This window comes from Python bivittatus, unplaced genomic scaffold, assembly GCF_059951505.1.
Source record: "Python bivittatus isolate LINGU-HERP-01145 unplaced genomic scaffold, Pbiv_v1 ctg000590_np1212, whole genome shotgun sequence".
Lineage (NCBI taxonomy): Eukaryota > Metazoa > Chordata > Lepidosauria > Squamata > Pythonidae > Python > Python bivittatus.
Window position 1 is genome coordinate 19,801,200 of NW_028277086.1, and position 19,596 is coordinate 19,820,795.

General features: G+C 36.5%; 1 protein-coding gene across 3 annotated transcripts in view; it reads right to left on the reverse strand.

Annotated features, from left to right (window-relative positions):
- The window catches only part of ZFPM2 (zinc finger protein, FOG family member 2), a 334,837-nt gene that overhangs the window by 288,865 nt on the left and 26,376 nt on the right, over positions 1-19,596 (reverse strand). The window contains exon 2 of one of the 3 annotated variants that reach the window (XM_088149048.1): positions 13,888-13,992. The exons of the other annotated variants lie outside the window; for them this stretch is intronic. Within the exon in view, the coding sequence (XP_088005174.1) occupies positions 13,888-13,992 (105 nt within the window). The remainder of the gene's footprint in view (positions 1-13,887; positions 13,993-19,596) is intronic. 3 annotated transcript variants of the gene reach the window in all.

Consider the following 19,596-nt stretch of genomic DNA (forward strand, 5'->3'; position numbering starts at 1 on the left):
CCCCCAATCCAGGAAGAGATGTAACTGGCACACAGATGATTTTTTTTAAGGCCCTTCTGGTCACAGCTATTGCCTGGTCTTTCAGCAGGAGATGAGAGTCCAAGAGTACCTCCAAACTGTACTCCAGTTCTGTCTGGGGGAATGCAACCTCACCCAGTTCCAAAGGTAGATAGCCCCCAGGGTCAGGGAACCCAAAACCCCATAGCCACTCAGCCTTGGTCCAGTTGAGCTAAACCTCAATCTTCTCCATCCAGACTCCCACAGCCTCCATACCTAACAAACCAATAAATGCAGCAACATAAATTCTATCAAGCTATAAAAGTGATTGTTACTCTGTCTTAAACTTTTACAGAAAGTGTTGGGAGTTTATTCTGTCTTAAACTTTTGTACAAAGTGTTGGCTCTAATAAACATTCTCATATTCAATGTAATACACAAGACAACTGCAATCCTGAAATCTTAATTTCAATTCCATGTTAATGCTCCCCAAATCTTAATCTTGTCTAAAAGGGAAAGGAGCAGCTCTAGTCCTAGCAGTTATTGTTCAGTCTGAATAGTTCAGCTGATCACACCCCCCTCCAATCCATCTACTCATCCATCTCACCCAAGTGAATCAGCAGCTCACATGAAGAATGGGAAGTCCCCTTTTTCTATTTTCCTTCTGAAGAGCTTCATTTGCATGGTAACTACACTGACTGTTATAAAGCAGCAGAAGACAGTAAAGGTTCATATCCTTCTTCTGTATAGCTTGTATATAGTCTTATATACTATATTTGCATATTTTATGTGCATATATGAGAAAGTTCAGGTTTTATGCCTCAACAGATATATCAAAAAGCACAAAGAATGAAGAGCTATGCATTATGCTCTGTTCCCAATTTCATCAACTTGTCCACGGTTGAGTGTGAAGACCTGAAGATGTTTCTATTATGTTCAATTCCTAATATGCAAAAGGGAACCCAGGCATGCGCTTTTGAAATATATTCTTTCTTTTTCCTTATTTTTCAATATCCAGTAAGTAGGCAGATTATCGGGGAGGAAGTATGAAAGATGTCCCTCCCCTTTTTCAGTTTTGTTTTGGTTTTTTGTATTTTGGAAATGGAGCTAAGATCAAGGTATCCATTCATTTTACTTCTTAAAATTTCTGAATTTCACTTACAAAATAGTCTTTTAGAGTGTAGCCTTCAAGTTGACAGAATCAAGTTAATGCTACCTTAAGATGTTTTTCCTACGTGCAGCACTTGATGTTTACCCAGAGCCAGTAATAACCTCTTCTGCATGGTGAAGCCATTTTGGCAAACATTAGTACAGGTAGTCCCCAGTTTAAGAACAAGTTCCATTCCCAAGCACTGTACTTAAGTTGAATTTGTATGTAAGCTGGAACAGTATTATTGTATAATATTGTATAAGTTGTACTGTGTAATTAACTCAAATCATTGTGTATTTAACTCAAATTTTGCTACAATAGGCTCTGTTCTTAACTACGGATTATCCTTAAACCAGGCATTCTTAACCCAGGAACTACCTGTATTGGAATTTACCCCTGAATACCAATCCTATAACTTGCAAATGAAAATTATTCATCCAGCTACAAAATGGATAATCATCTGTCAAGATATAGTCTCAGTCATAGATTTGTGGCTGATTTGAGATAATCGGTCATCTCTAGATTTTAGGATTCTTCGATTGTAAAACTGTTAATTGGTGACCTATGATCAGATCTTTTTATAACTTGCTGTATATTTAGAGTTTAATATTAGAATTCATGTTTTTCAGTAATTTAGATATAATTGTACACTAAGATGCATCACTTTTTGAGTAAGAAGGGTAAATATGTCTCATCATCTCCTTATCCTAGTGTTTCTCAGCCTTGGCAACTTTAAGATGTGTGGACTTTGACTCCCAGAATTCCCCAGCCAGCTTGGTGGCTGGGGAATTCTGGAAGTCAAAGTCCACACATTTTAAAGCTGCCAAGGTTGAGAAACACTGCCTTAAACCATTCTTCAATCCCAATCTACCTTTCTGCCTACTTTCTGACTACTTCCAGCAGCCAGAACACTGGACTATTTGAAATGAGTGTGCATTTATAAGATCCTGAAAGAAAGAAAAAAAATATCTGTACTCATTCAAAAGTGCATTCTAATACAAGCTTGCATTAAAAAAAATTACTGTAAATCTTTTGCACAGAACATATTATATGAAATCATTTCTGAACCACATTTTATTCCCCACGCTTCTGCTTTCTGCTCATAATTTAGACAACTCCCATAATTAATTCTTAGAATGTAAATGTCTCATTCCCACTTGCCATGAATCATTTTTAAAATTGCCCTATTTCCTGGCCTACTAATTATTGCTTGTCTGAATTCCATTAGCCCCCCCACCTTCCCACTTCCCTGCTTTCCCAATCAGACAAGTCACACTTCGAGACATCTTGTAACACAAAATTGAAAACTGCACAAGGTAGATTTAGGATATAAAGTTATTTTTAAATACAGTTATTACCAGTAATTCATTTGCTCCAGGAACCACATTTAATTAAAGATTATTATATCAAATGACATTGCCCACCTGTACATTCAACATAGCAAATTTTATTCCCGTAGCTCTGAAGTAAACTCTGATCCTGTAAGGATATACTCCATACAATAAAAAATATCATGGTACAATCAAAACCAAGGAATATTTGGGACAGGCACCTTATCCATTTATACTAGTTTATGAATTCTGCCTCTAAAGTACATCACAGTGAAGACTGTACTGCTATTAAACTAGGGGGAAAAAACTAGGCTGATACACAATCAGGAAGTTCACTGGACAACATTAGGCTACCTTTAGAATAATCTATTTTCTGAGAATAAAGTAAAAGCACTGATTAGTTTATTTAAGAAATTCTGAACATAAAAATATTCCAGGGGAGCTTCCATGTTTGAAAGCATTTCAACATTAAACAATTAAAACAATATAGAAATATATACATAGCAATAAATTCCTAGAAGCAGCCAAATAAAAACAGATCAAATTGAATTTTAAAACTTAAAAAATAAACAGTTTTTGCCTAAAACAAAATGCCAGGCTAGCCTCCCAAAGAAGAAATACCTAGAGTTTGAGATCTACCAATGAAGAGATGAAGAGTTCTTCTTTCACCATAACATGCACTGAAAGGGAGGTCAGGTATGGATTTGACAAGAACATCAGAAAATAAACACATAATGAGAAAAATAAACCTTAAGAACCTTAAAATAAACCTTAAGAAGGTTCAGTCGAGAACGCCTGAATTGATAAAAAGCCAGCTGAACTGAGTAACAAGTGCCACCCTCGGAAGAAGAACTAAATTAAAATGTGATTAAAATGTGAAATGACTCATGATCACTCACTTTTTTTCAAAAATAACCCAATATTCCTACTGAATGACAAACAACCTACACTGCATCATATCCAGGTAGTGTGAATATTCCTGGAAAAGGATGTTACCCTATTCTATTTCTTTCTCCCTTGAGCTCCAGTACACTAGAAAACAAAGAAAGAGGTATGAGGGTTATGATGGAAGCACAATATTTTCAAATTGTTAAAGCAGCCATAGTTTTTCCCAAGCTTGCATAGCTTGTTTCTTAGTTGTCTTTGCACAATTGTCTTTCTTGTCTTTCCAGGTCTTACAGAGAGACCTGGAAGCGTCTGATTCAAAAAGAATTGTTTTGTATGAGCTCCTATGAGTTCTGAAATTCTTCTTCGGAAGGATTTCAATAGCCCTGTTCTGGATAGTTGGAGAAGTTTCCAGAGTAGCATGGAGAAGTACTGTAGTATGGAGAAGGGGGGGTCAGGGTGGAAGGAGGAAGGTACTGGGAAAAGACGGGGGGCATCAGTGAAAATACTTCAGCTCTTTGCTTCTATTCAGGCAAAGTAACCTTTGGATCCAACATCTAATAACTTCAGATCTTCCACTGTTTTCAGGGAGAGCATAGTAAATCTAATCTGAGCAAGTAAATCTAAGTACATTTTTGAAAAAGTAATAAAAATGCTAAATTGTGTGTCTTCAAGAATTCATTCTACAGAATTCCTCTCCCCTAGCGCAACCATCTTTTCTTAGTTATACAGCAAAAACTATAATGGACATCTCAAAGCCTACAGCTCACCTGCTATAAAATAAGGAACTAATGCTGCTCTAAAGGAGCAGAAAAATTCTCATATTATATTTCCCATATTTCAGCCACTGCAACATATATTCCCACCATATTTCAGCCACTGCAACATCATTAGAAGGTGCATAACAGCAAGAATATAAGATTTTCTAACCCCAGATGCATAAAGGGTTTATAAGGCTGACAGAATTGGAAAACCATCAAAGTGCCTCTAGACAGGGCTGCAGTTGGAACACTGCTATAAATCAGACTCTGAATTATATAGAGGAAATATTAAAATAGAAGCCCAAAGATCAATCTCTTTTTGAAATTATACTTTCGGCAATCCTTCATGTCAGCCTATATATTGCAGTAAATTTAGCCTTACAAAAACATAAAAGTAAAATTTCCTTCAGATCAAGTTTGAACTCCAGATGATTTCATGGGAATGGCTATAAATTTTTATTGGCAACACAGTGGACATAGTTGGTCATACATTGGATTTTTTTTTTTAATTTTCTAGTCTATTATAAAACCCTGGGATTTCCTGGTTGTCTTCCACCCAAGTACTAACCAGATCTGGCCCTTTTTGAGATTCTTGAGATATGATCCCTTTTTGAGATCAGCCAAGGCGTTAGAAAATGATGTTTGTATTTATTTATGAACTGTATTTATTTATTTACATGTGTCTGCATGCCACCTACTCCAAAGATTCTATAATATAGCATCCTATAATATTCCATTATAGGCAGAAATTATCACTTTGGAAAATTTTTCCAATAAGAAAGGGGAGGGAAGACATCAAACGTGGGGATGGCTAGCCCCTTAGAGGCCTGTTGTCTTCAGCCCCAGAATCCATCATTTTCTTGGACTTTCTCTTTTTGGTAATGTTTTGTATAAATTTTTATGCTTTATGTATTTATACATATTTGTTGTTTTAAATGGTTTGTGTGAGCTGCCCAGAGTCCTCCACTGGGGGGAAATGGGCAGAGATAAATTTAATAAATAAAATAAAAAGCACACAACTTCATGATAAGGGGCAGCATATGAATTCCTAAAAAAAGAAAAAGAAAATATCCAATCTCAGGTATTTAAGGTGATCCAATCCAAAACACAACCTTACCTAACCATACTAGATTACAACAAATACCTCAATTTTCCCCCCTTTCTTTCATCACTCGGAGAAACAAATATGAAACTATGAACATATGACTTTTTTTTCACAAATTGTATTTTCAAGACTATTTATTTATTTTCCAATACTTATAGCCTGCCCAGTTAACAAGGACTGGGTACAAACAAAATCATAGAGAAGAAGGAAGAAGAGGGGGAAGAGGAAGAGGATAACAACATATATATTGTTAAAAACCCTGATTAAGAAAAATCTCACAGGTGCCCCATGACTAAAACTACCTTAATGGCCAAACAAGTCATATAATCAATCAATCAGTCTTTGTTTGTTTGTTTGTTTATTAAATTTATATAGCTGCCCATCTACTAATGCAACTTGGGCTGGAAAACAATTAAAAAATATATAACACAGGAATTAATTAAAAAATCAAGCAGAAGCTACTGTAAAAATACCTTATCAACATATCCCATACACAAACATCAGGCTCTATTAACATACCAGCCCCAATGCCTGGGAAGTGAGGTCTTCCAGAAGGCCAACAGGGTCAGGGCCCTCCAAATCTCCAGGGAAAGTGTTCCGTAAGGCAGGGCCATAACATATGACAAAGTGGCTTTTAAAACAAATGGTTCAATATTGTTATATATCATGCAGTTCAGTTGCTCAAAGTATACATTGCATTAAACTACTACGAAATACCTATGTAAACTCAAACACTTAAGATTCTGACCAACCAATATTAACATTCCTCATGTTATCATACTGTACTATTATTGGATATTTTCTTCCAATCTTAATGATGAGGGGAAGAAGGAAATTATTTTTTTTTCCAGACATGTAATTCCTTCAATGAATGGGAATGATTTTAATTCCTGGAAGGACAAGCCTTCAGTCTGCTGCATTCCCCTCAGTATTTGACTATTTTGTAGGAAGGTCAAGTCCTTTAGGAGATAAGTAAACTAATCTCATTAAGAAATTCTCAATGGTATGTCATATCAAGGACTTTAGATTTTTTTTTCATGAATCCAAATCAAGCGAAAATCCTAAATTTAACATTTCTTACGTTATTGTAGCAAAGATCCTCTGCTGTAGTAAGCTGATTTCTAACGGAAACATACTGTCAGTTTAGTAGATATGTACATTCTTAGTTGAATGTGTTGGATACAATTAAGGCTTTAATCTTACAGACATTCATCAGGGAGGAAGTCTTAATGAATTAAAATGGCCTTAGTTTTGGGGAGCTATATATAGGATTGCATTGTTTACACTTGTAACAGTTCACTTAGGAACACTTATTTAAAACAGTTTTTAAGACTCTAATATTCAGATATAATAACTGCATATCAAACAACTATGGAATATAAGCAACTGCTTAAAAAACTAATGTAGTTGTCAATGTGGCCTGTTATAAGCACGTTTGAAACTATGTTCTAGAAACAATTTTGGGAATTTATTTTTTACAAATTAAAATCATTTTTTAAAAATTAAAATCATATATTGTTTTATTCAATAAATGGTAAGACCAACATTATAGATATTTTAACTGTATTATTTATTCTATGTAAGTCCCTGAGAGTCTTTTTTTAATTGTGTTGGGGTAGAAATATGTTTAATACATACATACATGGACAAAATTTCTTCCATTGGAAAATACAGATTGTTTTCCATGCAATCAGGCCAAGGATACAATATCGTTTTACAATGAACTTGAGAAATGTACAAACTCCTTCCAGGTTTTTGCTCACATTATTTCTGAACAATCCAGTCTAACAATGACAAACAGATTGACCAAAGGATACTACTAACATCTTGCTGTAGGAATGTTTCTCACGGTGTTTTCTTTTTCTCCCCAAATAGAAAAAGGAACTCTATTTTGCTGGCCATTTAAGCCCAGTCATGATTTCTCATACTTTCAGCACTCTGGCCAGTTCATCTTTTAGCCAGCTCCATCCAAATCTTATGTAGAGGAGTATCTCCATCTCAAGGGCTCAAAAGGCTCTTGGTAATATACTGTACAATCTCACTGTCTGCCTTTCTGACATACTTCAGTCTGTGACAAAATCTGTCCGTCTTAAAGAGCTGCAATTTTGCTACTGTTGAATAAAACCTCCACAGTATGATAATCTTGTGCCTCTGAACTATTCCATTAAAAATTAGATTTTTTCCTGAAAAGTCAGAGTTTTTCATATGTTCCTTTCTATTTGTTTTTAAAAGAATGGGAGCAAAAATATAAACATGTTCTTCATATAAACACGTTCTTCTTAATTTCTCTATTGAAGCAAAGTGTCTAGATCAGGATGCAAGTCTTTAAAATAATCCAGACTGATATATTTAAGGAACTTTATTACCCTGAGGGAATCCTTCATCATTTTCATACCACCTCTTTTCCAGTCCAGCTCTGAACAAGATGAGCCACACTTGTAATTCTCTCTCTCTCCCTCTCTCTCTCTCTCTCTCTCTCACACACACACACACACACACACTTTTTAAAAAAAATTGTATGTAGGGCCCAAAGTTGTATCCCATTAAGTTAATCATAAAGTAAATTTTGGGGGTGGCAAAATCAACTGTTGTCATCTCTTCTATTGCCCAAGCTCTACCTAAAGGGAAATATGAGTGTTTCCCTTATTTGCCTTTTTCTGATGTTACAAAGGACAGTTCAGCAGAAATCACATTGAACAGACAGGGGGTAAATGAAATGTTCATGTAAATCATCTTCAGATAAAACAATAACTGTATTTCTCCCACATGGCTATTTTTATCTGAATGGCATTGAACAAATCCTTCAGGTCTCCCCATCCTCCCTCCACACTATCCCATTCCACAGAGGAAAAAAACCTTAGAATTTAAATTAATGCAGTAGTTTCAGTTACTTTTTATTGCTTCTTGTGCATTTACTGTTTGTTACTGCATGTCTTTTTTTTAATTTACTATTGGTTATATACAAGAAACTTGAAAAATTGTTTTTACTGTTAAGTTTTATAGTGAGCACTTGAGCAAGAGAGACAATTTACATTCTGAACTAGACTATGAAAATATTAGCAATTAGATAACACGGTAAATGTTCATCCTTACATTCTAATATTCTAAGAAATTATTTTAGTTTGTAAAGAGACCTGAAGATAAAGTAAAAATTAACAAAATGATATTGCCTGCCTTACTTTTATTATATCAATGAAAATAATACACAGGCAACTGTTTCAAAATACAGATGTTTGAATGCTCATACCTCAGCTGTACACGCCTACTGCCACTCTGCATCTCACTTACCAAGTATTCTGGGTTTAAAACAGAACAGACTGCAGTTTTGATAACATCTGCTATAACAAATAACAAAAAAAAAAAGAGTGTGAAGTCTGATGAATGTTTAAATAGAACATTTTTTATGGATCAGCTAAATCTTTTCTGCTTTTTAATTAAAAGTAAAGAAAATGGAACTTAATTATCCTGTAAAGATTAGCTTGTGGGCATCTTCCTGTAAATTACTTCTAATTGAAAGCAAATTGTCAAGTGACATTCAAAGTACTGTCCTTTAAAACACAGCTGTTCTATTGCTGATTTCAGTGCATTACTGTGCTTCCTTGTTACACTATGGCATATTTGAATATTTTAACAATTTTGCTGCATTTGTATAGCTTTTTTTTTAGTATATCTTAATCACATTTCCTCTTTCAAAGTACAAAGAAAAACACTAGCACCCATATTTTATGTCACTTTCATTTTAACATTCATGTCTTGGTAATGCTACTGAAAGCTTCCATGGCTTAAATCCTTCTACATCTAGGAAGAAAACAATCATTGGAGTAAGTGGCTGTCACAATCAACCTTTTACAGCCTTTTTCTTAGAGTGTGATTTTATAGCTGGGTCAAAGTTTGCTGAGAGATACAAGGGAAATACATTAAACACGTGCAAATTATGTCTGCAAACTAAAATATATATTTCTAGAGAAACGTAGATGGATTTTCAACCTCAAATGCTTAACTAGCTCTTCCTCTATAGAAAAAATAAACCTTTCCAAATATATTTATTTTCAGGAATGAAACGGTGTAAAAACTGAATTAAGTACAATCAGTTAAGAACAATGTATTCCAGCTGGTTCAGTATGCTAATATTATATTTTGTTTTCAGAAGACAAATACATTTGATTTAATGAGACAGACAGTTACCCTATTTTATTTTATTATTAACTTACATCTTAGGTATCATTCATTCAAACTTACATCTTAGGTATCATTCATTCAATATTTATTTAAAGTATAGCCTTCCATCCAAAACTCTGCCTAACAAATAAAATATTATTTATTAAAAAATAAATAAATCCAGTAAAATAGCAAAAAAGTCATCACTGTTAAAGATACTGTCAAAGGGATAGCTGTTCTCCATGTAGGTTTTTTTATGCTTTTATTCTATTTTTCTACCTTTTTTGTGATAGATATCTGACTGTAAACAACCCCAAAACTTCTGTCATGAGCTGTATAAAAGCAGAGTCAGTCAACCTGTAGTAGTCATATACTTCATTGCAGCCAAATTGTATTGACTCAGCAAGTCACTACATAGAAGAATATTGTATACAGTACCTTAACTTGAACTGCTCTTCCTAATGGAAGAGAAGGCTATCAAATAGTTAGACCAGTGTTTCTCAACTTTGGCAACTTTAAGACAGGTGGACTTCAACTCCCAGAATTCATGCTGGCTGGGGAATTCTGGGAGTTGAAGTCCACCCATCTTAAAGTTGCCAAGGTTGAGAAACACTGAGTTAAACATATAAACAGAACTCATCAAGTTCTACAGGTCAGTGCTGTAACAAAAAATTTAAACTATGTGCCAGCAAGAAAGAGGTTTATTAGAAATTAACTCAGAAATACAAGATGCATTCAGGATGACCTACCTACTCTTTATATCAAAATTAATACAAAATTGAGTTAAATAAAATCCACAACCTGCCTTATCTTGCTGCACTCTGAGTTTTTAAACTGCTTTGACTGGTTTAATAGACATATTTATATACAGTATCTCATTTAAAAAAAATCCTTGTGTGGTTAGATTGATGCTCATAAGGAATAAGAGTGTTGGAGTCAGGAGATGACTAAAATCAGGTTTCAACAAATTCAGACTTAAGGAGTCTACTTTCCATTAAAACATCTCTCAGCCTGTATATTTCCCATTAGCTCAAGCCTGGAATGTAAAGAATGCTAAACTTCTAGGCCAACCCAATCTTGAACATGCAGAATGACAGTCAATTGCAAATCCCATTGATAGCACTTCATCCTCTTTTTAAAGAGAAGCACCAAAATTGCAATCGCTCAGCCAACAAGACTCCAGCTTTAATGTTTAAAGCCAGTGACAATGGTTGGGGTACCCATTGTCCACTATTGTATGGAAAGCATGTGCAAAAAAAGTCTATTAGCCTAAAAGGACACAACAGATATAATCTGTATAAAAGTATAAAAGAACATTTATACCATAAACCCCAGCATAAAAGGGTTTATTCTGAAAGAAAAAAAGTGTTTGGCTACCATAAAAGAACTAAAAAAGTATCAAAAAAGGCATGTGTGCTACCTATTCCTTAATTTCCCCAGTGAGATTCCACTTTGTTTTTCCATACTCTTTAATATCCATAGAAAGTTCACAGAGTGTCTCAGATTCTTATTTTTACAAAATACATATTTACATTGACGTTATTTCTTCTTATAAACAACAGGCAAACTGATGCAAATTATATCAGTGGGGTGATGTATGCATGCTGATTGAGGATTAGAATGGCCATTCAACTGTGAATCAGAATGCCAATCCAACTGAGAGTAATTCATAGACATCCACAATGTGTAATCAACAGTCATTAAGCCTCTGTTTCTCTACAATGCCTACCTTGCAAAAGAATTACCTTACAGACAATTCCACCACCTCTGTGGAAAACAAATTGGATAGAATTGTATATGAGGAAGATATGGAATAATTATCCAAACCAGGTGAACATTAGAAATTAAATGGATCCCTAATTGAAATTAAACAAATTTGCAATCCTCTATTTAGGAGGAAGTTCTACTGAACTCAGGAGAGTTTACTTTTAAGTAAGAATGTATATGAATGTCCTTTTAATTACTAAGTCATGTAAGATATTTTTAGTGACTCACGTCCTCTTGTCCTGTTCCCATATCAAAGACCCTAAGGAAACCTTTGTGACAAAGATTTTGTTTATTTGTTTAAGATAACATCAAGAAAAGAGAGCAATTAGGTCAGGAACAGCAGTGAAAATGGAAGGGAGAACTGAGAAGGGGACCAGGTCCAGGGTTCCTGAGAGAGCAGATGGAGAGGAAGAACTCTGAAGAGGACTTGGTTATGAGTAGAAATGTTGTGGAGAAAAATAGAAGAAGAACAAAGTAAAAGAAGAACAAAGGAGAGGAGCTGTGATGGAATGCCAGGATGATGTGGAGCTGAATCCTGGGAAAGTAGAAAGCATGACAAAGAAACTCAAAACAACTCCACCTTGGCTGGGTTAGGTATAAGTAACAAGGAGCTTTGACAGGCTTTCAAGATTCTGTTTCAATACTCTAAGAAGACTCTTAGTAACTCCTGTTTCCTGACCCTGTCTATCTCGAAGGGCTGACATTAATCTTGAAAGCTTCACTATTCTCTCATCAGAGAGGCATCAGATCTTTACTTGTAATACTGGAATATGGCAACAGATACTCAAGACACCCTGTTGTCTGCAAAATAAGTAGCTGATGCATTATCACAGCATCAAAAGCAGGTAGATTCACACATAATGAACCTACACAATATGATTCAGCTAGCACAGCATTTGGGACAAGGTTCACCTCAGCCAGGAGCAAACCACAAATTGCTGCACAACCAGTGTGGTTCCATTCCCCTGAAAATCTACTGAAGAACTTGAAAGAGGAGGGGGGCTCAAGATCAATTCCTGGCTTTCAGTGTGACTTGTTCATTGTGGGCAGGCCCACAGAATCTGACCAAAGTTGCCTGCTGAAAGAGGGAACATCCAGATGGGTGGCTGCCCTCATTGAGAGGAACGATGCCATCTTAGATAAATATTAGAATTTCATGCAAAGATTTAGATCTCTATTTGATGACTTGGCAAGAAAAGCAACTGAGAATCAGGAAATCCAAAATGAAAGGCAAGGAACTCACCAAGTTTGTGAATACATCACTGATTTCCAGTTGTATGCCAGGGAAGTATGTTGGAATTATTTTACCCTGATCAACCAATTTTAGGATGAACTTTCTGATGAACTGAGAGATGAACTGGTAAAACAGGGCACACCAGGATACATGCTACAATGATTACATTACTGACATTCCTAGATAACAAAATATATTGCCAACTTCCCTATCACACCAACCTGAAATTCACATTCCCTAGTCAACCTTCCCTCCAGACTTGAAATCTAACCCCAGAAAAGGCAGGGGTGGGGCAAGAGGCAGTAGATTGTTGGATCAGACTCACAACAGGGTCCACTGTGATCTCAGACAGACACCTCCCTAATTCACATAGTATAAGTCAGGAAGGAGTAAACCATAATAAGGCTTGCAATATTCTGTTATTAGAGCCAATCTTAAAAGTAGTTTTAGTCAATGTGGAGTTGATTTCTTGGTCTCTACATCTTGGAGCTGACATCAGTCTTGCAAATCTGATTATGGTTTATCTTCTCTCCCCCCCCTCCTCTTCTTCTCCTTCTTCTTCTCCTTCTTCTTCTTCTTCTTTCCCACATTTCCCCACAGCTGCAGCATCTGCTTTTCAGATCAACAAACGGCATTTCACTGATCCGAAACCTTCTTCACCTCTTATACTGTGTGAATAGGGAGGTGTCTGTCTGAGATGCTTTTTGCATTCCTCCTTCATTGTTTGGGCTTAAGCAATGTTTTCCTTCTCATTGCTTTGATAATGAATCTCCCCTCTCTCCGTCAAAGCTATCCTCTTTACTCTCTACATATGGTCCATTTTATTCCAAGCAAGGGAATACCATCTGCTCTGGAGACTGCACAACTCTTTGTAGACTATGTTTCTTGGTATCAGGATTTAGTCAATCATGTGATCTCAGATTGGGGCTCTCAATTTACATCCTATTCTGGAAACCCTATTCTGCTTGTTGAATATTCATATTCATTTGTCATCATCATATCACCCATAATCAGATGGGAAATCCAAGAAAACTAATGGTATGCTGGAACAATTTTTGCATTGTCATGTTTCCTATTAACAGGACAATTGGCCTGATCTGTTGCATTTGCAGAATTTGCATAAAATAATTGTCTGCATTCCTCAATTGTCTCCTTTTCATGCACTTCGTGGCAATAATCCCCACAGTTTGTCCTCTAACACTTTTATGGTTGCCTGTACAGTACAACCAGCCTCTGTGTTTCTCTGAGATAGATAGTGCAGAACAGTTAGTTCTGGCCACGGTTGTATACAAATATACAACATATGTACATAAATAAGAAGGCATAAAGATTGCTGTGGGGATTTGGTATGATATTTACTTAGTATTTACCTTCCTCCCATCCAAGAAACTGGACTTGGCAGGAATTTATTGGCCATTGGTAGATCACATCAACCTAACAGTCTTCTATTTGCAATTACCCACCTCAATGGAAGTGCACCTCGTGTTTCATCATTCTCACCTTGTGTTGGAGAAGCTTCACTGTCCCTTGCATTTAGCACCTTCCCTCCTCTGCCAGTTCTCATAGATGGGAAAGAAGAAAACAAGGTGGAGTGTATTTTGGATTCTAGAAGTGGAAGGAAAATGTTTGAATGTTTAGAAGAGCTACCCAGACATGGAATGATCGTGGAAAGTGGCAGGGGATGTTCACACCCCACAAACATACAAATGGATATTGTGTGGAAATGTCCCCTCTGAACTGCCTCCTGTCCCCCTCTTTCTAGTTGCTGTTGCTAAGCAATGGGGGTCACATTCCAGTTTCATCTAAATCTTCCATCCCAGACTTGTTTGTTGACTTTAACAAGCTGCTTGGCCCATCATCATGTGTGGAAGGGGGAATGATTCTGAAAGGGAAGGTGGTGTGATAGAATGCCATGAGAATGTGGAGCCATTATAAAAAAGACATCTGACTCTTGGGAAAGTACAAAATGTGAGAAAGAAACTCAAAACAATTCCACTTTGATTGGATTAAGTATAAGTTGAACCAGACTGGGGCTTTGACAAGCTTTCAAGATTCTGGTACAGTACCCTAACCACATTCAAATATTTTCCAGGACTCCTCACAACTTCTGTATCCTGTCCGTGACTACCTTGAAGGGCTACACTGGCTGACAGCAGCTGGAGGCTAGAATAGCCCAGATATGGTCAGCAGATCTGGAATCTGGGTTGAGAACGATAGCTGGAACAGTAAGCAGATACAATGGTATTGTGCTATGGTGCCATGAACCATTAGGATTTCAGCAGTACCCCTGCCACTGGGTTTATCTGCAGAGATCAGCATCAGGAAAGAAATGCCAAACTGGACACAGGCAGCAACAGCTTTGCCCTGAAGGAACACAGCCACTTTTCCAAAGGTGCCAGATGGACAGCAGTACACATTCTGCAGGAAGCTAGATTGTCTAGAGGAGGCCAGTGGAAGAGAGAGTTGCTTTCTCTGCAACATTAGCTCTTCCACATGTGGACTGGATCACTTCCCAACCTAGTTGGTGAAATAGATAATGGTTAATGTACCTTTAAAGAGGTGGTGCAAGAAGCCTTGAAGGTGATGGTGTACCTTCTCTATAAGAAGCCATTGCTCATCCCAGCTATTCTAGACAACTATCAGCTTGTTTCCAATCTTCCCTTTTGGGGAAAGGTTGTGGGGAGGGTAGTGAGTCTGAATTGATCACACTGTCCACACCTGTGGATGACCTGTGTGGGTCAGGATAGGGTAGTGCAATTCTCAGCTGCCTTTAAAACCATTAATCATGATATTATTCTGGGCTATTTGTGAGGACTAGGAATGTTTTTGAATAGTTTTTCTTCTTGAATAGGAGATCCCAGTCAATGGTTAAGGAGGCCAAGCCCTTGTTTTTTCCATTATAGGATGTCACAGGGCTCAACCCTCGTTCCTGTCCTGTTTAATATGTACATGGAACCACTAGGAGCAGTCATCTGCTGGCTTGCGATGTAGTATCATCAGTATGCTGTTGATATTTAGTTATGTTTCTCTACCCTGGGCTGAACAGGGAATGAAGTCAAGGTTCTGACCTACTACCTAATGACTGTGTCTGGATGGGCAGAAAGAGATTTAGATTCAATCTCAAGAAGAATTCCATCTTTTGTTCTGGCTGGGGTTGTCTGCTCCTATTCAGAATAGATACTCTTGGACTCAAGGTTTCTGCTGGAAGTACAGCTGGAAGCTTTGGCCAGGAAGGCCTTTTCACAGCTCCTTCTTGTCTGCCCATTGCATTAATTCCTGGATTGGGAGGCTTTGTTGATTGTCACTCATGCTTCTGTCTCCTTACATTTGGATTACTACAATATGCACTAAATGAGACTGCACTATAGGTAATCCTCGCTGAATGACCACTCATTCAGTGACTGTTCAAAATTACAATGGTGCTGAATGAGGGGGACTTAAAACCGGTTCTCATAGTTGCGGTCATAACAGCATACCTGCAGTCACATGATCGCAATTTGGGCATTGGCAACTGGCTCACAATTATGACACTGCCATTTACAACCTTCACTGCTGGCTTCTGACAAGCAAAGTCAAAAACCCAGCAAGAGTACTGATAAACCAACTTTATAAGCATATATATCAGCTTCTTAATCAATGTAACATATTCTAAATAATATTTTCACTTTCTTCTGCAGTAATCAGATGCTATTCTGGACACCACACTTACAGAAGTATTCAGACAAACATGTTCAAAATGACAACAATGATTACAGCACTAGAAACTTAAACCCTATAAAGAGGGATTGAGGGAAATGGGAAAAGAACCCTGAAGAATGTACTGGTAGTATTCTTCAAATACAGTGAAATCCTGATTTAATATACTGATTGGGAGAGTAGAAGTCTGTTACTCCCAATTGTTTATTAAACAGAGAACACAACTTTGTGGTAATTTATGTCATTTGTGTGGTGACATCCCTACGCAGGTGATGCAAATGACATTATCATTTTACATCATTTGCATGATTAAGTCTTTACCCAAGTAATGCAAACTGCTGAAAATGGCATTATTTGCTTAAAGACACAAATGATGTCATTTGCTATTAAAGTCTTGTCCACTGCATGTGAAGTTGGTTGTATCAAGGTCCAGTAAATCAAGATCTTCTACACCTGAAAGAATGTCACAAAGAATAAGGCCAAGACCTGTTCTCTGTCGTCCCTAAGTGCAGGAGGTGGAATAGATTTAAAACTGTAAGAAGGCAGATTCTGATTGAATGCTAGAAAAAGCTTCCGCACAGTAAAAGTTGTTCAACAGTGGAACTAATTACCCAGAGAGGTGGTGACCTTCCTCTCGCTGGATGTGTTTAAGTGAGGCAAGGCAACCATCTGTCAGGGAGGCTTTAATTCTATTAAATCTATTCCTGCATTGAGCTGGAGGTTAGACTTGATGGCCTAAATGGACCTACTCTGATTCTACGTACTACTGTATACCCAATTGACAGTATTAAAATCTTAACCTTTAATTCCAGTCCTGAGTCATTAATGAATGCAAAATAATTTGTGTTTTGTTTCACTGTCACTATGTTTCCAACATCTCATCTGTTCATGGAAAACAGTTTTGCATCCTCATATGAAATGTGGTACATACATTGCATTCTTTTTAAAAGTTCCCTATGGAAGTCAGTGCCTATGTGAGCTACCACTGTGGTCACCGCATGTAAAGTAGTGAGCTACACAGATGTTCCAGTATTTTAACTTGTAAAAGCCTGCCTGATGCACTCCTTTTACAAACAATGGGGGGAGGGGGTGAAGAATTCAAGCTCTACGGTACAGAATGAGTGCTAGCTTTTTAGATTAACAAACAGATGCACAAAGCAATCAGGTATAGCCATAGGGGAAATCCTTATTGCCCCCTGGAAGACCTGCTTACTATAACAGATGGAATTTAAACATGGGCTTTTTAATAAAGCAGAGAATGCCACCATTTTGTCAGTGTCCCAAGGCAGATGGAAATAACAGGCAGCAGAAAATATCCACACAAAATACTAACACTATCTATTCTCCAGGCTGTCATGGGGCCTAAATTTCCAGAATAATTTCTGTTATTGAACCTCATCTTTTACACATGCCTTTCCAACAATAACTATTTTTCTTTTCTTTTTTTTAAAATTTTATACCTACATGTAGTCAGTTAGAGAGAGAGAGAGAGAGAGAGAGAAACAGAGATGCAGAGAAAAATTCCAAGTAAGACTTCCACTTTAAAAGAACAAAAAGCATTAAAGGAATAGGTATTTTTCTGTATGCACAGGAAAAAGAGTCATATTATTTAAATAATCATGAGGCCATATTAATGTAATATTAAAGAGGTGAGGAAGCAGCTGTAATCACGCTAAGGCTTTAAAAGAATTTTGTAAACAGCTATTTAATTAGCCAAGCCAAGAAGCAGAATTCAATTGAGCTTAAACTCAAACTTGATCAGCTGCTTACTGACAGTGTTTTCATGCACAAAGATTCTAGTGAAAGAAACATGGGGATTACTTACTGCAAAAATAATCAAAGCAAATAATAGCTCTAGCTATCATTTCAACAAAACTTTTGATCTGCAAAAAGTTTCTACAACCTTTATCGTGTATGACCCTGTGAGACAGGCTGTTGCAATTGCTATTCCTACTTACATACATGATAGGACTTATCAGATATACCTTTTACAAACTCTGGTTTCTCAGCTTCACCTTCCCAGAAATCAGAACTAGACTCATTTGTTCATGCATTAGTCACTTCCAGATTGAATTACAGTAATAAACTATGTATAAAGATGGAATTATTGAATGCTGGGATCAGGCATTTATCAGGATGGCCCATAACATGCAAATCCTGTTCTACCTTCATTAGCTACTCACTTGGTTCAAGGATCAATTCCAAGTGGTAACTTTAGCCTCTGAAGTCATAATTGGTCTTAAAATAAATACCTAAAAATCAATACCTAAAATAAGGTATTGAAAGAATCACTTCCCATGAATCTTTTTTTTCTGAGCGTATTTTCTGAAAATGTTGCTTTCTCAACGTCAGCAGAACACTGATGAGAACAGGAAAGTTATGGTGTCTAAATTATAGAACAGCCTACTAATGAAGCTTTATTAAGCTCTCCTTTTGCACATTATTACGTTTTACAGATGGATTTGTTCTGGCAAGCAATTTTTATTTATCAAGCAGAATATATATTTTTGTGACTTTCTATCAGATATATAGAAAGATAGATATAGATATAGATATAGATATAGATATAGATATAGATATAGATATAGATATAGATAGATATATACGCATACGCACACACATATTTTTGTAAGTTCCCATAACTTTTTGAATGCTTTTTCATCCAAATATACATATCATTCATGAATAATTTAATCATGTTGCCCCACAACTATGAAATCAGACCATACTAGAGATGCTATCTAAATGCAGGTCTTTCAAGTCAATCTTTCTAATGTGCTGACTCTCAAATAATATGTAAAACCTGACTAAATATAGCAGGAAGATCTTCTTATTGAAATCAGTACTAGTCTTTTCCCATTGCCAATTATCATAATATATGAGGGAAAAGTTCAAAACTGAGATCTGTACCTTTAAGACACAAAGCTAATGACTCTGCTACAAAACTGCTGTCAAAAATGATGCCTTGCATTCATCACTCCATCAGGTTTGTTCAGGGCTCCAAGACACTCTTCAGAGTTCAACACTGATCTCACTACTAGTGTGATTTTTGGGTGCCTATTTGCAGATACAGCGGAGTTATCAATCCAAACAGACACACAATCCGGGTCCAATGTCACTTCTCCTCATTATGTTAATAGTTAATACATGCAAATGAAAACACTCTAGCAATTTGATTTCTTTGAAGATAGTTTGCATATTGTCTTAGCCATAATGACTGTACACTTCTCTCAGCCTCGATTTATGCAAGGCTAGTTTAGTTCATTTTTATCAGCTCAAGTTCATTTTGGCTGCTGGTGGAATGTATGTGTGTGTTTTCTTTTTTACCTTTCACCTAATTATCATTCAGGTACTATAAGCAGATTTTTCATGCTATTGGTGTTTTTCTTAATTAAGAAACAAATGAATTCTTCCTTGGAAAAAAAAAAAGAGAGAGAGAGAGAGAGATGGAACAACAGAATAAGATGCCAGAGGCTGATCTTCTTCTTAATTGAAGCTGTTCTATTGTTAGAT